This window comes from Podarcis cretensis (genome assembly GCF_951804945.1).
Source record: "Podarcis cretensis genome assembly, chromosome: 1".
Taxonomy (NCBI): Eukaryota; Metazoa; Chordata; class Lepidosauria; order Squamata; family Lacertidae; genus Podarcis; species Podarcis cretensis.
In genome coordinates, this window is record NC_137170.1 from 131,092,753 (window position 1) to 131,112,559 (window position 19,807).

The 19,807-nt window shown below is 46.2% G+C and overlaps 1 protein-coding gene across 1 annotated transcript in view; it reads left to right on the forward strand.

Annotated features, from left to right (window-relative positions):
• The window catches only part of CYP20A1 (cytochrome P450 family 20 subfamily A member 1), a 41,906-nt gene extending 23,737 nt beyond the window's left edge, over positions 1 to 18,169 (forward strand). The window contains exons 9-13 of the mRNA XM_079980584.1: positions 1,312 to 1,432; positions 3,620 to 3,731; positions 5,704 to 5,768; positions 13,079 to 13,168; positions 14,751 to 18,169. Coding sequence (XP_079836710.1) covers positions 1,312 to 1,432; positions 3,620 to 3,731; positions 5,704 to 5,768; positions 13,079 to 13,168; positions 14,751 to 14,901 — 539 coding nt within the window. The 3' untranslated portion in view covers positions 14,902 to 18,169. The remainder of the gene's footprint in view (positions 1 to 1,311; positions 1,433 to 3,619; positions 3,732 to 5,703; positions 5,769 to 13,078; positions 13,169 to 14,750) is intronic.
• The last annotated feature ends 1,638 nt before the right edge of the window (positions 18,170 to 19,807 follow it).

A 19,807-nucleotide genomic window follows, 5' to 3' on the forward strand; every position in this document is an offset into this window, starting at 1 on the left:
GCTATAAACCATTAACCAGCACTTGAGCCAATGTATAACAGGAACCCAGCTGTATAAACCAAGCCCTCTCCTTTATCAGTCCGTGATGCTTAATGGATGGCCTTGTCAGTTCCGAAGTGGTGACAGGACGGCAGAGCTGGGGTTTATCTTATCTTGTAGGTTGTAAATATCCTGACACACTGACGCACAGACTCTGCAAGACAGGGTCTGTCAGCCCACGGCTGGAGATAGAGATGGCGTCAAGGGAAACTCCTACAGCTGAGTGACCCTCTTAACCCCAAGATAAGAGTACAGGAACAGGAACATCTGTTTATGTTCATGGATGTCAACTTACGTGTATGAACGTGCGAGGCTGGATTCCTGGGGAAGGGGGGAGAGGGTGCCTGGAGGATATATATGCTGTGTGAAATTTCTCTTTCTTCGGACTTGCTGTGAACTGACCACGCAAGTGCCTTTCTGCTACCCCGGAGAGCAGAAATAAAGAACTCTTTCTCTGACTCAACCTCAGTGTCTTTGACTCCTTCCTCCCTCTCTGGGAGCAACGCTCACCCTACCAATCGGTAAAGTCTAAGAAGGCTGCAGTGCAACTGACCCCTGCCCTAAATGGGGCATGGGGAAACTTCTACAGGCTTGAAGTTGCAGATAGGTGGAAACATTAAGCCTCACTTGGCTTAGCCCCCCCCCCCCCGCGCGGTTTGCCATGCTGCAAAGGAAAAATTGGTTGCCTGACACCATAGCGATGTCAGTTGATTGACAGGTAGGCAGTCTCCCACCCGCCTGTCAACATGGCCAGCCCGTGGGAATGATCCATATCCCTGCTCTAGAGATTTCCAACTCCTTCAAAAGCTATTCTAGCATAGGGGCTATGAGCTAGAAGTCTATCATCTAAATCTGGGCTCTGCTTTAAACTCACTGGATAGCTTTCAGAAAGCTACTCTCTCCCCAGCCTCCACCTGCAATGTGGGAATAACATTAATAATTGTCTACTTTACAGGGTGGTTATAGCGCTGGCTGAATCTTACATGTGGCGCACTTAGGAGAAAGCACTCCATAATTGCTAAGTAGCAGCCATACTTCAAAAGAACTCTTTAGGCTTTTGAAATGTCCTTCTGGTTTTTGCAAGCATATATTTTCATTTCCCCAGAACAGCTGTTTCCTCTTTGTGGGTAGCACTGCTTCGTATGATCTGATCTTTACATTCTGCGTTTTTGCTTCTTTTTTTTTTTAAGCTACCGTACAGGAACTGTAAATCGAAAGGAAGAAATTGCTGACTTAACATATCCTCTCGTCTTCTTCTTTTTCTTTTAACAGTGTGCACCTGGGCAGTTTATTTCTTGACTACCTCAAAAGAAATTCAGGAGAAGCTTTACAAGGAAATGGACCAAGTTCTTGGAAAAGGTCCAGTTACACCTGTGAAAATTGAGCAACTCAGGTACTCACTTGGTTGTGTGTGTGTTTTATGACTGTGCTTGGGACTCAACAGCTACAACTTCACTGATAACCTAACCACTTTTGAGAGCAGGATTGTACCACACACCCCTGGACCTCTTCCACACTGTTGCGATTTGGCATGTAGGAATCTCACGCAGGCAAATTCAGCTTGTGCAATTAAAGACGAATTGGCGCTTGTGTGCAGCAGCATAGCTGTCAACCGCCCCTTATTTGGCGGGAAAGTCCCTTATCCCAGCGCCGTTTCCCGCTGCTTTCCCGGATTGATAAAAGGTAAAGGTAAAGGTACCCCTGCCCGTACGGGCCAGTCTTGACAGACTCTGGGGTTGTGCGCCCATCTCACTTAAGAGGCCAGGGGCCAGCGCTGTCCTGAGACACTTCTGGGTCACGTGGCCAGCGTGACATCGCTGCTCTGGCCAGAGCCAGAGCCGCACACGGAAACGCCATTTACCTTCTCGCTGGTAAGCGGTCCCTATTTATCTACTTGCACCCGGAGGTGCTTTCGAACTGCTAGGTTGGCAGGCGCTGGGACCGAGCAGCGGGAGCGCACCCCACCGCAGGGATTCGAACCGCCGACCTTTCGATCGTCAAGCCCTAGACGCTGAGGCGTTAACCCACAGCGCCACCTGCGTCCCCCTTCCCGGATTGATACTATCCCGTAAATTTCCCGGGTTTCAAAGGAAGCAGCTCCTCTCCCTCCCTCCCTGCCGGCCAGGGAGGCTCCAACTGTGTTGCTTGGCTGCGTTGCTCACGACTGGGGGGTGGAGCTTGCATGCCTTGTGCCAATCAAATCGGCCACGTTGCCTGGGGACTCGCCTTTGCTCAGCGCTTCCCAGCGGAGAGGTGACGGTGGTTTTCCTTGCTGCATCCCCTTTGCTGGGTTGCTGCGCTGTGGGAACCACCGCTTGAGGCTTCATTTGGCTGCTGGTTGGGCTATCTGCCTTTGGCTCAGAGGGGCTCAGAAGTTGAACATACCTGTGCTCGGAGTCGGATGGATACGTCATCGACGGCCCACTCACCCTTGCTGGGGAAAAGGTCTGTCTGGAGCAGGGGCACATGGTGGGGGAAAAGGAAAGGAGCTGGTTGAGTACAGTGGCAGGCGGCAATCTCGTGGGAGGGAGGGCTGTTGGATTTGTTTTGGAGGCTCCTTCAATTGACTGTTATGGGGGAAAGGAAAGGAGCTGGTTGACTAAAATCCCTTATTTGGGCTGCTGATCTCTTATTTTCGAGGCTGCTGGTCCCTTATTTTCAAATCTGTAAGTTGACAGCTGTGTGCAGCAGTAAAGGTAAAGGTAAAGGGACCCCTGACCATTAGGTTCAGTCGTGTCCGACTCTGGGGTTGCGGCGTACAGCTTCCAGATCATGTGGCCAGCATGACTAAGCCGCTTCTGGCAAACCAGAGCAGCGCACGGAAACGCTGTTTACCTTCCCGCTGGGGTGGTACCTATTTATCTACTTGCACTTTGACATGCTTTCGAACTGCTAGGTTGGCAGGAGCAGGGACCAAACAACGGGAGCTCACCCCGTCGCGGGGATTCGAACCACTGACCTTCTGATTGGCAAGTCCTAGGCTCTGTGGTTTAACCCACAGCGCCACCAGACCTACTTCCTGACTTCTTGCAGTAAGGAAAGTGATAGGAAAAGTCCCGGGCGAATTTGGATTGCAGTTCGCTTGATGCAATGTCATCATATAGCCTCTCTGCAAACAAATCTGAATGAAGGCCTTACAACTTCCCCACGGGTTTTATGCAAACAAATCAGGATGAACGCTCAAGAAGCCGGTCATCCAGACTGACCTTCCACTTCTTCTGTTACTCTCTCATACACCAATTTCCCCCCTCCTTTCTACGTTTTGTTTAAGTCCAGATATAACCATGGTCAACACAAACCAGAACTGAAGTGGGTTTGCAAACCCTGGTTACGAGGCAATCTTGTAACATTGTTGTTGTTGTTTAGTCATTTAGTCGTGTCTGACTGTTCGTGACTCCATGGACCAGAGCACGCCAGGCACTCCTGTCTTCCACTGCCTCCTGCAGTTTGGTCAGACTCATGCTGGTAGCTTCGAAAACACTATCCAACCATCTCATCCTCTGTCGTCCCCTTCTCCTTGTGCCTTCCATCTTTTTCTTGCTTCAAGCAAAAGGCTTGCAATGGGTTTCTCTGTTTGCAGATATTGCCGGCAGGTTCTGTGTGAGACGGTGAGGACATCAAAACTGACACCAATTGCGGCTCGGCTGCAAGAGCTGGAGGGCAGCGTTGACCAACATATTATTCCCAAAGAGGTAGGACTGGAAGCCAGCGCTCAAAGCCTCCCTTTCCTTTTATCAGAGAAAAGTAATTGTTAACATTTGGTAAAGGTTGGAAACCTCTCAGAGACGTTTTGCATGAAAAAGAAAGAATGATATTTAGATTTGAGGGCTGAAAATAATGTTTGCTCATAGAAAGTGGATTTTTTGGGTGTTATATTGGATTGGATGAAGCGAATATTGTTCTTATATAGCAGACATAGGAAGAATCAGAAGTTCTTTACTTTCTGAATCTTATTTTTCGATCTTTCTTTTTTAACCTCTTTCTTTCTTTCTTTCTTTCTTTCTTTCTTTCTTTCTTTCCCCCTCCCTCTTTTTATGTTTTTATTCTATCTAGATCAAAGGTTCAAAAAAGGGGAAAGATACTAAGTTTTGTATTTTTCCTCTATAAGACTTAATAAAAAAAGTTTTAAAAGTTTTTTTTAAAGTCTCCCTTTCCTATGGATGAAAGCTAATATTTTGTATTTTTATAGGAATGCTTAGGTAGAGGTTTATGCATAAGGTTAAGAAACCAGGGCGTTCTTTTTCCAGTAAGCCAGGCTATGAGATCACCGAGACTTTTGCCCACGTCTGAAGACCCTTCGTGTAAACCACGATTAAAAAGAAAATCTACTAAGTAACCTTGGTTTCCTGTATCACCCAAGCTATGGGTTGCTAGCTTCATTTAAATCAGGGGTAGGCAACCTAAGGCCTGGGGGCCGGATGCGGCCCAATTGCCTTCTCAATCCAGTCTGCGGACAGTCCGGGAATCAGCGTGTTTTTACATGAGTAGAATGTGTCCTTTTATTTAAAATGCATCTCTGGGTTATTTGTGGGTCCTGCCTGGTGTTTTTACATGAGTAGAATGTATGCTTTTATTTAATATGCATCTCTGGGTTATTTGTGGGGCATAGGGATTCGTTCATTCCCCCCCCCCCCCAAAAAAAAATATAGTCCGGCCCACCACATGGTCTGAGGGACGCTGGACCGGCCCACGGCTGAAAAAGGTTGCTGACCCCTGATTTAAATGGTACATTCACATCCTCCCTCATCCTGACCCCCTCCCCCAAGCTGTGTTTAAAGGTAAAGGTAAAGGGAACCCTGACCATTAGGTCCAGTCGTGACTGACTCTGTGGTTGCGGCGCTCATCTCGCTCTATAGGCCGAGGGAGCCGGCGTTTGTCCGCAGACAGCTTCCGGGTCATGTGGCCAGCATGACTAAGCCGCTTCTGGCGAACCAGAGCAGCACATGGAAACGCCGTTTACCTTCCCGCTGGAACGGTACCTATTTATCTACTTGCACATGATGTGCTTTTGAACTGCTAGGTTGGCAGGATCAAGCTGTGCTTGCCTGGAGCCAAACCCCACTTTTCTCTAGGCAAGCGTGCTCAGGATTGTATCCTGATGTCCGCTGTAGCAGAGAGCTTCAAAGCATTTCTCGCATCCGAAGGGAAGGCTCAAATAAGCCAATCTGAAAGACAAACTAGAATATGACGTCTTCCATCAGTCTTGTTTTAATCAGCTTGCCTAGAAGTTTCTATCTTCAATTTCCATTGAAGCCTGCAGGGCCTGATTTTTTTGTTTTGTTTTGGTGTTTTGCATTCCTTCATTGAAATACATTCCACCCACCCAATAACAGCAATGTATTATTGCTGGCTTCCTAGCAGATGTTTGCTTTTGCTAGCAAAATACTCCCCCCCCCAAAAAAAAACCCCACTCCTTTCAAATTTAACGACTGGAAATTAGATTGGTTCACTTCAAATTCATTCTGCAAGGTGGTAGGATTTTGCATGAATAAAGCTTATTCAGTTGACATCCTGTACCAGTTTGCTTGAGAGAAAGGCCTGTTGAGAGGTACAGAATCCCTTTGCAAAGCCCCCAGTGGTCTGCTAGGGTGCGCCATTTGTGTGCGGCAAATGTGGTGTGTCATCTGACCTGGCTAAAGTGATGCATTTTTCATTTCGTTTCAGACTCTCGTGCTGTATGCGCTTGGTGTGGTGTTACATGACAGCTCGACTTGGCCGTTGCCCTATAAGTATGGAAACACAAGTAACTTTATCTGTTTCTGTCTTTCCCCTTCCCTTCCAGCTGATTTTGCCATGACGTTTCTAAATGGATGGTTGGGCTGTAATAATAATAATAATAATTTATTTATACATACATATATACATACATACATACATACATAGGGACGCGGGTGGCACTGTGGGCTAAACCACAGAGTCTAGGGCTTGCCGACCAAAAGGTTGGCGGTTTGAATCCCCACGACGGGGTGAGCTCCCGTTGCTCAGTCCCTGCTCCTGCCAACCTAGCAGTTCGAAAACATGTCAAAGTGCAAGTAGATAAATAGGTACCGCTCCGGCGGGAAGGTAAACAGTGTTTCCGTGCGCTGCTCTGGTTTGCCAGAAGTGGCTTAGTCATGCTGGCCACATGACCCGGAAGCTGTACGCCGGCTCCCTCAGCCAATAAAGCGAAATGAGTGCCGCAACCCCAGAGTTGGTCACGACTGGACCTAATGGTCAGGGGTCCCTTTACTTTACTTACATACATACATACCCCGCCCATCTGGCTGGGTTTCCCCAGCCACTCTAGGTGGCCTCCAGCAAAATATTAAAATACAATAATTCATCAAATATTAAAAGCTTCCCTAAACAGGGCTGTCTTCAGATGTCTTCTAAAAGTCAGATAGTTGTTTATTTCCTTGACATCTGATGGGAGGGCGTTCCACAGGGAGGGCGCCACTACCAAGAAGGCCCTCTGCCTGGTTCCCTGTAACTTTGCTTCTCGCAGTTAGAGAACCGCCAGAAGGCCCTTGGAGCTGGACCTCAGTGACCGGGCTGAACGGTGGGGGTGGAGACGCTCCTTCAGGTATGTTGTTGTTTAGTCGTTTAGTCGTGTCCGACTCTTCGTGACCCCATGGACCAGAGCATGCCAGGCACTCCTGTCTTCCCTTCAGCTATATTGTACAATCATACTTTGGGTTGAAGTAGCTTCAGGATAAGTATTTTCGGGTTGCGCGCTGCGGCGACCCGGAAGTAACAGAGCGCGTTACTTCCGGGTTTCGCCTCTCGCACATGCGCAGACGGTCAAAATGACGTCACGTGCCTGCGCAGAAGCGGCAAATCGGGGCCCGAGCATGTGCAGACGCACGGACGCGGGTTTTGTTCGCTTCTGGATGTGAATGGGGCTCCGGAATGGATCCCGTTCGCATCAAGAGGTACCACTGGACTATTTTAGAGTCAAGGGGGAGGACTGCATGTTGGAATTTTCCCCAGTGTTTGTTTGTTGTTGTTTTGTTTTAAGAGGAAAAATAGCATGTGGAAAAAGAAGTTTTCTCTTGACCTGGCTTCCCAGGGTAGCTCAGTTGGTAGAGAACGAGACTCTTAATCTCTGGGTTGTGGGTTTGAGACCCATAGTGGGCAAATATTTCCTGGATGGTTTATTGAAAAACCAAAATAAGGTTTTATTAAGGTGGCAGAGTCAAGCAATGCAAAAGACCTAAAATCTTTCTACAGGGAAGCAAATTCCCTTCTTAATAATGCAGAAATTTATAACACATATTATTAATCCAAGGGACGCAGGTGGCGCTGTGGGTTAAAGCCTCAGCGCCTAGGGCTTGCCGATCGAAAGGTCGGCGGTTCGAATCCCTGCGGCGGGGTGCGCTCCCGCTGCTCGGTCCCAGCGCCTGCCAACCTAGCAGTTCGAAAGCACCTCCGGGTGCAAGTAGATAAATAGGGACCGCTTACCAGCGGGAAGGTAAACGGCGTTTCCGTGTGCGGCTCTGGCTCGCCACAGCAGCGATGTCACGCTGGCCACGTGACCCGGAAGTGTCTCCGGACAGCGCTGGCCCCTGGCCTCTTAAGTGAGATGGGCGCACAACCCCAGAGTCTGTCAAGACTGGCCCGTACGGGCAGGGGTACCTTTACCTTTACCTTTATTATTAATCCAATTTCATACATTATTCCTATCCTCATTGCTATAGCATTCTTAACACTACTTGAACGAAAAATCCTAGGCTATATGCAACTCCGAAAAGGCCCAAACTTAGTTGGACCTTCTGGAATTCTACAACCAGCTGCTGATGGAATTAAACTATTTATCAAAGAACCCATTCGCCCAACACCCACATCCCCAACCATAGCCCTCTTACTAGCCCTTATAACGTGAACCCCCATACCCATACCCTACCCTTTAGCAGACATAAACCTGGGCCTCTTGTTTCTTCTTGCCTGCAGTGTAGGAATATGCAGTTGTCCCATGCAGGGATTGAGCCTGCAGCCTTGGCATTATCGACACCACTGAGCCATAGCAGCCAAGGGAATATGTAATAATAATAAAAAATAAATAAATAAATAATTTTATTATTTATACCCTGCCGATCTGGCTTTTGTTTTCCCAGCCACTCTGGGCAGCTTACATAAAAAATGGTAAAACATTAAGACATTAAAAAATTCCTGTTACAGGTTTACCTGTCGTCTGTAGGGAACGAGGCAGTCTTTCAGGTATTCGGAGCCTAAGACATTTAGGACTTTAAACAGTAATGTGAACACCTTGAATTGGGCCCAGAGGGAAATGAACTGACAACCGGTCTGTTGTGCTGCTTGTATGGGATGGCGAGAGGTGATACAGTGGTGCCCCGCAAGACGAATGCCTCGCAAGACGGAAAACTCGCTAGACGAAAGAGTTTTCCTTTTTGGAGGTGCTTCGCAAAACGAATTTCCTATGGGCTTGCTTCGCAAGACGAAAATGTCTTGCGAGTTCCTGCAGGTTTTTTTTCCTCCCCCCCCTTTTTCTAAGCCGCTAAGCCGCTTATCTGCTTATCCGCTAAGCCGCTAAAAGCCGCTAATAGCGCTAATCCGCTAAGCCGTCAATGGGCTTGCTTCGCAAAATGAAAAAACCGCTAGATGAAGAGACTCGCGGAACGGATTCTTTTCGTCTTGCGAGGCACCACTGTATAGCCTCTTGCCATATGATTGATGATCTGGAAATTGCTTACAGCTGTATTGCGGAAGACTTCTCCTCGATGCCTTCCTTTTTAACAGACGGGAGGTTTTAGAAGTGCGGGAAAACCAACCCCCCCCCCCATACAGTCCCAGAAGATGGTTCTGAATGTGCAGTTCAGTTCTATATTTTTTTGAACCTAATTAAACATCATGGGTAAGGCGAAAAGCCCCTTTTGTTAAGACGGATTTGCACCCTTGCTTTCAAACTCAGGGCTTTGCAAATGTGTTCTTGCAAAATGCTTTTGGTGGCATTTTTTTTTTAAATCGATAACTTCCTTTTCTGAACGTTCATGACCTTCTGTGGCAAATGCTGCGTGCAGGATTTTCTTTTTAAAAACAGATCGCTGTGAGAAGGAGATGTTGCAATCGCAATTCATAATGAAATCTGTGGTTCGGAGGAGGAAACATCAATCATGGGTTTTTGTTTTTAAGGAAATGGAGGTTCATTTTTATGGATTCTTGGCTTCAGATTTTGACTTCTTCTGAGGCATCTAATCATAAGCCTGCATTTTTATCAAGCTTATATTTTGATCAGGGCCTGTATTTTAAAATGAGCTTAAAGATCTTCAAATGTTTTATGCCAGGCAGAAGACCAGCTGCTTAAGAATCTTGGCAAAATGTTTTTCCTCCTAGACAAGGGGCCCCCCTGATTTATAGCAGAAAACAATTCTCAAAGTCAAAAAGGGAATTACAGGCTGAGAGCGAGGACACTGACCCTACATATTACAGAAGATAAAAAGCAGAGATAAACATAATTAAGAGTGGGTAAATAGTAAAATAAAACCATGTGCCTCCCATTAAACTTGAGCCATATTTTCCTAAGGTTCAAAGGTCAAGAGCAATGGAAAAGCATCTAGCTGGCAGAAAGGAAGAGAATATTTTGGGAAGTCTTTTTCTAAAGTTGTTTCTTTCTTAAACTGAGATCCTTTTAAGATTCTTTTCCTTTTAAAAGGTTATTTATGTATTAAATATATTAGCTTAAATGTAATTATGCAAAGGAATTAGAAGCTAAGAAATGTTAAATCCTTATGCTAGATTCTTATTTCATATAGTTGGAAGAGATCACAGGGGCCATCAGCCACCAGCCCAGCCCCCCTTGCCAAGCAGGAAACATCATTAGAGCATTTGTCAAGCTTTTGTTTAGAGACCTCCAAAGGAAGGAGATCTTTCAATGATGATCCTTGACATCTGTTTAAGATAAAAATTTGAGATTAAACCATTTGTTTTGGAGGGCAATAGGGCAAGGTGAGCTGGTAATTAAGGTTCCTTGTTGAGACACATGTAAGATATATTACTACTTATTTGTCATTTATAGATAGAAGAATATATAGCTTTTTGTTTCCCATAAAAGGACAGAAGGAAATGGGTGTATCTTTTGTGATTGGTTCTAGCAAACAGCCAATAGGAATTTCAACCAGGCTGATTGGACAGAGGCAGCCACAGGAGGAGCAAGGGGGCTGGATTAAGGAAATATAAGTGCTGGCCAGAATGGCAAGAGGCCAGGCCAGAGCTTGGTAACCATATACCACTGTGCCTCATATTTATTTGTCTGACAAATAAATTATTATTTTAATTTCTCTATTGCTGCGTTGAATATTTCATTCCAGCTAAGCATTAACCACAAGCAGGGTGCTACACTTCGGCATAACAGGAACTGCTCTAGCTCCCTTTGGCCTCCAGATGGCAACTTTTAATAGTTTGGGCACCGTGGCTCTGGGGTAGCTTACTGATTTCAGTTCAGGGTGGAAACACAGTTGGGCTTAATCTAAAGAAATAAATTCAGTCCAAGGGCCCCTGTTCTCTTTCCGGCAGCCATAGCTTTCTTCTTGGAAAAAGGAAGCAGAGGAGCAACACAGCCAATAAGAATCGTAGGTGCTGATATAGTCTCCAGGAGTTCCACAGGAAGAACTGGAAGTGCAAGTGCTGTTGTCCCTTTTAAAAAATGGCTGCCATACTCTTCTCTTGGGGCCGGGGAAGGGTGAAAAGTAAAAAAATGGCTAGGTGTTGGATATTGGGAGTACAGTGGTACCTCTGGTTGCGAACAGGATCCGTCCCGTTCACAACCTGAACAGAGCGCAACCCGCGTCTGCAGGACGTGATTCGCCACTTCTGCACATGCGTGTGATGTCATTTTGAGCATCTGCGCATGCAGCGAAACCTGGAAGTAACTAGTTCCATTATTTTCGGGTCGCCGCGGTACGTATCCTGAAAGAACGTAACCTGAACTTAACATAACAAGAGGTATGAATGTACAGTCGTACCTTGGTTTTCAAACGCCTTGTGACTTGAATGTTTTGGCTCCTGAATGCCGCAAACCCGGAAGTGAATGTTCTGGTTTGCGAACTGTTTTTGGAAGCCGAACGTCTGACACGGCTTCTACAGCTTCCAACTGACTGCAGGAAGCTTCTGCAGCCAATCAGAAGCTGTGCCTTGGTTTTCAAACGTTTTCAAATGTCGAACGGACTTCCGGAACGTATTCCGTTCGACAACCAAGGTACGACTGTATTGTTAAAAAGTCCGCAGCCTGTGAGATCTACGACTAAACAAAATTGTCAACCACGGAAATGCTGTCTGGATTTTCTGCCTTAGGCTCTTCAGTGGTCTGCAATTGATGTGGAAACAGATACATTCCTCATAAAACACTTGTCTTTAGGGCAATGTGAGCAGCGGAGGGAGAATGGGTTGTGTGTTTGCGTGTGCGTGTGTGTGCATAGGTGTGACCTGTGCAAAGTTATTCTCTGCTTGCTTTCTAAATTCCCTGTGGAGAAACTGTGGCCCTCCAGATGTTCGTAGACTCACAAGGTTGGAAGGGATCATGAGGGTTCTCCAGCCCAACCCTCTGCCATGCGACACTTTTTTGACCAGTGTGGGACGCGAACCTGCGACCCTGAAATAAACAATCTCATGCTCTACCTACTGAGCTATCGCCATTGCATGTTGCTGAACTACAACTCCCATCTTCCCGCAAATCCCAACTGGCTTTTAAGAAAAGGGTGCAACACTCAAACAGCTGAAGGTTTGAAGAATAAAAAAGTAAATAATTCTTTTCACACCCAGCCAAATACTGTGCATGCAAAATAGCACATGTGCTGCAACACAGCCTCTACTCAATATTATTTTCTGCCATGAATGCTCTTTCCCCTTTTAGCTTTGGAAATAAACAGCCTGGCATCATCTTAATTTTCAATTACCATCCAATAACAGCCTCACTATAACAATACCAAATTATAATACAATTACTAATACCAGTCATTCAAATACCGAATTATTTAACGCCTGGCATCATCTTACCGCCTTGTCAGTCCCTCGATGATGGCAATCTTAACGTTAATTTAGACTAGGCTGTATAATTGCTTTTAAAAACCCACTGACCTGATGGTGAAACAAGCTTTTCATTCTAATGAATCATCAGCTTCTGCACAGGTACTTGTTCACAGCCTGGCTGGCTTGAGAAAAATTGGGAGGAAGCATTGTGCAGGCTGGCTGGCAGGCTGCAAGGAAAGAAGGAAGGAGAGCAGAGAAATTAGATTGCAGGGCTTTTGAGCAAGCAGTACAGAATCGAGCGAGAAAAGGGTTCAGGCACACAGACACTGAGGCCCTGTGTATTTTGTACTGATGTACTTTCTGGCTGCCTTATAATGGCATTCTTGCAGACCTAGTTTTTGGGGTCAGGGAGGTTTCCCCAACCTGTCCACAGTGATCCATGCAACGGTCACCTCCAGGCTTGACTACTGTAATTCGCTCTACGCGGGGCTGCCCTTGAAGCTGTCCCAGAAACTCCAGCGGGTGCAGAATGCTGCAGCGAGGCTCTTCACGGGGTCTCTGCCGTGGGAGCATATTCACCCAGTGCTTTTCCAGCTGCACTGGCTCCTGGTGGAGTACAGGGTCGGATTTAAGGTGCTGGTTTTGACCTTTAAAGCCCTTCATGGCCTAGGACCCTCGTACCTATGGGACCGCCTCTCCCGGTATGCCCCACGGAGAGCCTCAAGGTCCATAAATAGCAACACCCTAGTGGTCCCGGGCCTTAAGGCAGTTAGATTGGCTTCAACCAGAGCCAGGGCCTTTTCAACACTGGCTCTGGTCTGGTGGAACACTCTGCCTCATGAGACCAGGGCCCTGCAGGATCTGATTTCTTTCCGCAGGGCCTGTAAGACAGAGTTGTTCCGCCTGGCCTTTGGCTTAGAATCAGTTTGATTCCCTCCCCTCTTTCTTTTTCCTTTCTCCTCCTGTGATGAGGCTGAATTTTAATATTTTAATGTTGGAGGGCAGGGTATAAGTAAAAATTGTTGTTGTTGTTGTTGTTGTTGTTGTTGTTGTTATTTATTTCTTCTTTCTCTTGTAGATTTGATCCAGATAGATTCAGTGACGACTCTGCCATGAAAAACTTCTCCCTTCTGGGTTTCTCAGGGAGCCAGGAATGCCCTGAACTGAGGTGAGCATATTTTGGGGGTGGGGGTGGGGGGGGGGTGGGAGCAAGAACAGAGCATCTCTGTTTCTGTGAGGAATGAGGCAGCAAGAGGGGGGGGGGGCTTTTGGGTAGCATTTTCTCCAGGTCATTCCGCCTAATGGATTGTGTGATCTCCTCCGTTGCTGTTCTTGCTTTGATCCTAGAGATAAGATGGAAGGGAATTTTTCTGTCCACTCCTCTTTCTTACTCTCCCCCTCGCCTCCGGAATGACTGGGCCCTCCCTACAAAAAAAAGGCTCTCTCCGGAGGGTTTGGGGGTGGGGTACTGTCATGAAATTCTACTCAATATTGATCCAGAGCAGATTCCAACGTATAGTAGTAAGCAGAGTAAAATCTTAAAACACGTTGCGGGATTCTCAAAAAAATAGAGGCAATTAATATTTCATCCAGCAGAGCTTTACTGCTACTGAAGGCAAATGAGCATAATGGTCACAAATTCAATACATTCAGGATTGGCGGAGTCCATAGAAATCCAGTTGCTGCAGACTTAACTTAAACTTACAATAACTTATAATATAAGTCTAAAACTCAACGCTAAGCATACTATGTACAGAACACCACACCAGAAGGTAGCGAGATAGAAAGAGAAAGGTTGAAAACCAGGCTCCTTCCGGCCTATTTTTATCGCCAGCATGACCTTGACAGAAGAGATAACAGAACCAGTTTAAACCAGCTGTACAGTGGTACCTCAGGATGCAAACGGGATCCGTTCCGGAGCCCCGTTTGCATTCAGAAGCAAACGCAACCCGTGTCTGCTCGTATTGCTGCTTCCGCGCATGCGCATGACGTCATTTTGACCATCTGCACATGCGCGAGCGGTAAAACCCGGAAGTAATGCACTCCGTTACTTCCGGGTCACCGCAGCGCACAACCCGAAAATACTTATCCCGAAGCTACTTCAACCCGAGGTATGGCTGTACTCAGCTTCTCTGAAGGAACTACCCAAACATCAGGAACCTTCTGCTTGCTTCTTTCACACAGAGAAGCTTCCAGAACCCTCTGGAATGAATTAGAATAGGAAAGATCTCTACACATCAGATCAATACTTTCTGTACTGAGCAATGCAAACTGACAGGTACCTCCTGAACATTGCGGGATGGGACACAGGGAGAGGAGGGGAATTGCCCCAAATCCATTTGGGGGCATTCCCTGCCCTCCCTTAGGGTCCCACACTCCAGAGACGCGTTTTGGAGGATCCAAAGCTCTGACTTTTTCTTCACTGAGGTCCAGCACCGTGGCGGTTCCCTCACTGCGAGAAGCCAAGTTACAGGGAACCAGGCAGAGGGCCTTCTCGGTAGTGGCGCCCTCCCTGTGGAACGCCCTCCCACCAGATGTCAAAGAGAACAACAACTACCAGACTTTTAGAAGACATCTGAAGGCAGCCCTGTTTAGGGAGGCTTTTAATGTTTGATGTATCACAGTATTTTAATATTTCCTGGAAGCCGCCCAGAGTGGCTGGGGGTATAAGTAATAAATTATTATTATTATTACTATTATTATTATTATTATTATTATTATTTGCCTTCTCCTCCCCTCTGGTTACACAGGTTTGCCTACACGGTAGCTACAATCCTGCTGACTGTGATCGTGAGGAAACTCCACTTGCGTGCTGTAGAAGGTCAAGTCGTGGATACCAGATATGAGCTGGTCACCTCGCCAAAGGAGGAAGCCTGGATCACCATATCCAAGAGAAACTGAGGCGAGCCGTGGAGTTTTATTTCAAGAGAAAAATCCTATTAGTGCCATCCGCCGTCTTCCGTTATCTCACTGTAATAATTTTTCGGCATTCTTGGCCTAAAATACTTTCCCTCTTCTTTATGGCCTAAGCTAGGGCTGCTGTATGTCCAGAATTTAACCAGAATATGGCAGTCAGAAACAGCATCTGGGTGAAAATCGCTGACATGTCCGGGAAAATCCGGGCGTATGGCAATCCATGTCGGAAGTCTAGATTTTGGTGAATTTCCTTAAAAACAGTTCAAAAACTTCTTTTTATTTCGCAATAAAAGCTCAACAACTTTTGGCAAAACTAAAAAAACAGCTCAACGACTTTGCCCGACAACCACTTTTGTGTCCGGATTTTCACTTTTTGAAACATGGCAACCGAAACACTGAAGATAATCAGGTTGCCTCTAACAAAACTGTAATATAATCTGAAGGATTGACAGAAGAGGATAATTTTATAGAATAGATGTATTGCAGACTAAGCTTGCACCACCGAAAGCTGGAAATAATTAGAGTTGCAAAATAACCGCACATTCTGTTGTAGATGCTGTACACACCCAATGTGTGTATAGACAGGTTGAGGTAAGGCACTCTGTATATGCACCAGGAAGTTTTGGCAAACTTGTTTTTATATAAGAAGGAACTCGTTTTATTCTTACAAAATCACTTTTTCAGGACTGTGTCGTTGCATGGGAAAACACAATTTTTGGTGTAATGTTTGATGAGTTCTAGCCTTAAATTAAGCCTTGACTTAGTTACAAAAGACTGGCTGTTAAGAAGGTCAGCTTGGAGGCCAGAAGTCCGTTTTCAATAAGTATAACATCGTAAAACCCTACCATTGTCCTTACTTCTCCATGAGCTGTATTGGAGAAACAAGTTTTGAAACAGAATTGAATAAATCTGTGGGTGAATATTTAAGAGCACATGCAGAAGCAGATTAGTTAGTTACAGCTTCTCATTTGTATGCCTAATCTTGGCTCCAATCCAGTTTTAAGTCAGTTGCAACTAATCCCCATTGAAAGCAATGGAAACACATTCATTGTAAGTTGGAGACACCCCATTGCACTCAGTGGGACTTGGCCGCAACTGACTTAAACTGGATTGGGAGTGATCAGGTTCAGGAATGATGCACAGAGATTGTATTGATGAATTCTCTCTGTGTTCAGGAGTAGTTCTGAACTGAATTAATCCAGAAGAACACACCTAAGGAGGTTGCATTTTTATTTTTTCAATGGAGACCTCTGGGAAGAGCTGCTTTTCTGCCATACAGGTTTGAGGGGTCAAACCAGCTGCGCTACCAATGCAGTGTTTTGTTTTCAAAAGTAGCTCCGATCAAAATGAATCTCTGTTATGCATTATCATCAACCCATTTTATATACAGTGGTACCTCGGGATGCGAACGGGATCTGTTCCGGAGCCGTTTGCATCCCGAACATAACGTAAGACCCGACAGCGTGTCTGCGCGTGCCACGTTTTGCCGCTTCCGCGCATGCGCGTGACGCCATTTTGACCGTCTGCGCATGCGCGAGCAGCGAAACCCAGAAGTAACGCGCTCTGTTACTTCTGGGTCGCCACGGAGCGCAACCCGAAAGCACTCAATCTGAAGCGTATTTATCACGAGTTATGACTGTGTTGTTGTTTAGTCGTTTAGTCGTGTCCGACTCTTCGTGACCCCATGGACCAGAGCACGCCAGGCACTCCTGTCTTCCACTGCCTCCCGCAGTTTGGTCAAACTCATGCTGGTAGCTTCAAGAACACTATCCAACCATCTTGTCCTCTGTCGTCCCCTTCTCCTTGTGCCCTCCATCTTTCCCAACATCAGGGTCTTTGCCAGGGAGTCTTCTCTTCTCATGAGGTGGCCAAAGTATTGGAGCCTCAGCTTCAGGATCTGCCCTTCCAATGAGCACTCAGGGCTGATTTCCTTCAGAATGGAGAGGTTTGATCTTCTTGCAGTCCATGGGACTCTCAAGAGTCTCCTCCAGCACCAGAATTCAAAAGCATCAATTCTTCGTTGTATGACTGTACAATGTTCCAAATTGTTTTCAGGCCCAGGTGCCTTTTTTTTTTAATCAGAGTTCCTCTTCCAGCTAACTTTTTAAACTGCAATTCTTCTACCCATGCAATTAGCTTCAATGAAAAATAGGCAATTAAAAATAGTCAGCAAAATTAGTACACTAAGTTTAAAGGCTTGTGACCGGTTAGCAGTCCCAGATTTTTATTTTTATTTTTTCTTTCCCTTGCCGAGCTTTCTACTTAATGCTTGAAAGAGTCCTCTGGATTGTGCTACAAACCATTGTTTAGGCTTAACCTTATTTGAATTCCCCACCTCCCTGCGCTCCGCCTAGGAGTGCCCTATTCTTTTGTATGACACCTACAGGCAACAACCATTTTAGGAATGTCCCCAATTGATGCACGATTCCCAGAGTGTGGGTCCTTTTGGCCCCGGAACGGGGCTGGGAATGGATCTCCCATGCATAATTGTTGCCATCTGTACTGGGGTGAATCAAGCCCTTTCCAGAAGCCGGAATCTCTAAGATTTTGAGGTGAGCGTTTGACTTGATCCCTGAGCAGCACGATAAACTTGTTTCTCGACATCAACACTGTGCAACTTTGGAAGAACCAGGCGATGGACGATGGAAATGCCTTAATGCTGCTTGCCGCAACTTCGTGGCCGGGTACTTTAAACCTTTTGAATGCCACAAGATGCCTGTTTATCCTCCGAAAAGCAGGAAGCAGATGACCTACTTATACAAAACGGCCCAAACGTAGCCGCCAAGGGTGCAAAAGACTTTCCAGGGCTTGTGAGACAATGCCTGGAATCTTGAGCGCCAGTAAGCATTTTCTCAGCTTCCTATCTGCATTTGCAACACCTGAAGTAGGGTATGGCCTGCTGTCTCCCATGCATGCGGCAGAAAGTGTGAGAACATCTTGCAGACATGGAGGCTCTGCACCCGTGATTGGATTATGCAGGGAGCACATGCGGAAGAGTTTCGATGTCTTCAATTTTAGGCATGCAGAGCTCTGTGTGTCTCCCGCTTTTTGCATGCGAGTTGCAGAATGGGTTGTGCTTTGCCCAACATTTCAGTGAGCGTGGTTTATAAGGCGAGACTAGAGTGTGCATTCTTTGACTTCCACTGCAGATAGGAATTAAGAACTTATTTTCTCATTACTTGGTTTGGGTGTTCTGTTCTCCAGCTTCCTTTCTGACTTCATTCTTTCCTTAAATAAAGTATGCTTTGACATAGTTTGATTGCTGGGGAAGCCTGTGGTTGTTTTTAACATGGTTTTCTTTACAGGTTGAGCATAGGATGGAGAATCGCAGGATTAACTGGAACTGCTCCTTCATAAGGTTGTGGCCGGTGTTCGAAACCCCCATTGCTCTAGATGCATTTTGCGACAAGGAATTTCATGAGCGCAAGCGGTTTCTGAGCTCTGGGTGCAGTACTGCACCTAAGATTTCAGATTAAACTGCAGATTGAAAGGAAAGGGGGACCCTTTTCTGCCTCCCCACTTCCAGCTACTCTCTGAAGACTGGAGAAGAGACCCTCTTAAGAATATTAGGGTGGTGGGCAGGGGAAGGACTAGACCAGGCATAGGCAAACTCAGCCCTCCAGATGTTTTGGGACTACAACTCCCATCATCCCTGAGCACTGGTCCTGTTAGCTAGGGATGATGGCAGTTGTAGTCCCAAAACATCTGGAGGGCCGAGTTTGCCTATGCCTGGACTAGACCATGTGAAAAATGAACATAACATTTTAGCTGCAGTTCATTCATTTTCAGCTTTGTATTATTGTTATTAAAAAAGCACGCCTAGACATTCCATTGTTGCGCCTATAACCTAGGCATCATAATAATAATAATAATAATAATAATAATAATAATAATAATAATAATAATTTATTTATATCCCGCCCTCGCAAGCCGAAGCCGGGCTCAGAGTGGCTAACAACAATAAAAGTAACACAGCATTCTAAAATCAATTCATTCTAAAATCAATTCAAAATCAAATTAATGGCAACTATTGGGCTAGAGTTCTATGAGGATTACCAAAGGAGGGGGTCAGACTGTGCCTTGGCCTAAGGCCTGGTGGAACAGCTCTGTCTTGCAGGCCCTGCGGAAAGATGTCAAGTCCCGCAGGGCCCTAGTCTTTTGTGACAGAGCATTCCACCAAATCAGGGCCATGGCCAAAAAGCCCTAGCTCTGGTTGAGGCCATCCTAACCTCCCTGTGGCCCGGGACCTCCAGGATGTTTTTGTTTGAAGACCGTAAGGTCCTCTGTGGGACATACCAGGAGAGGCGGTCCCGTAGGTACGAGGGTCCTAGGCTGTATAGGGTTTTAAAGGTTTAAACCAGCACCTTAAACCTGATCCTGTACTCCACCAGGAGACAGTGCAGCTGGTATAGCACCGGGTAAAGGTGCTGTTTAGCTCCTAGCTTTCCTATCTCAGTTTCTAACCCTGGTTGTGGCAGGGGTGGACAGGCAGAAGAGGGGACACACCATTGGCATTGGATTCTTGCAGAAAGCAACTGAGTTCTCAGTATGACGCTTTCAGGTTTGTAGCCTTATTAGACTTTACCGACTGGTGGGGTCTGCGTTGCTCCCAGGAGGGAGGAAGGAAGTCAAATGACACCGAGGTTGATTCAGAGAGTTTATTCTGCTCTCTGGATAGCAGAAGGCACTTGTGTGGTCAGTCCACAGCAAGTCGAAAGAAATGAGAGATTCCATGCAGTATATATATCCACCAGGCGCCCTCTCCCCCCTTCCCCAGGAATCCAGCCACGTCAGCTTATACACGCAAGTTGACATCACAGATGTTCCTGCTCCTTACTCTTAACCATAAAAGGGTTTTCCTCTTCCTGTACTCTTGACCATAAAGGGTGTT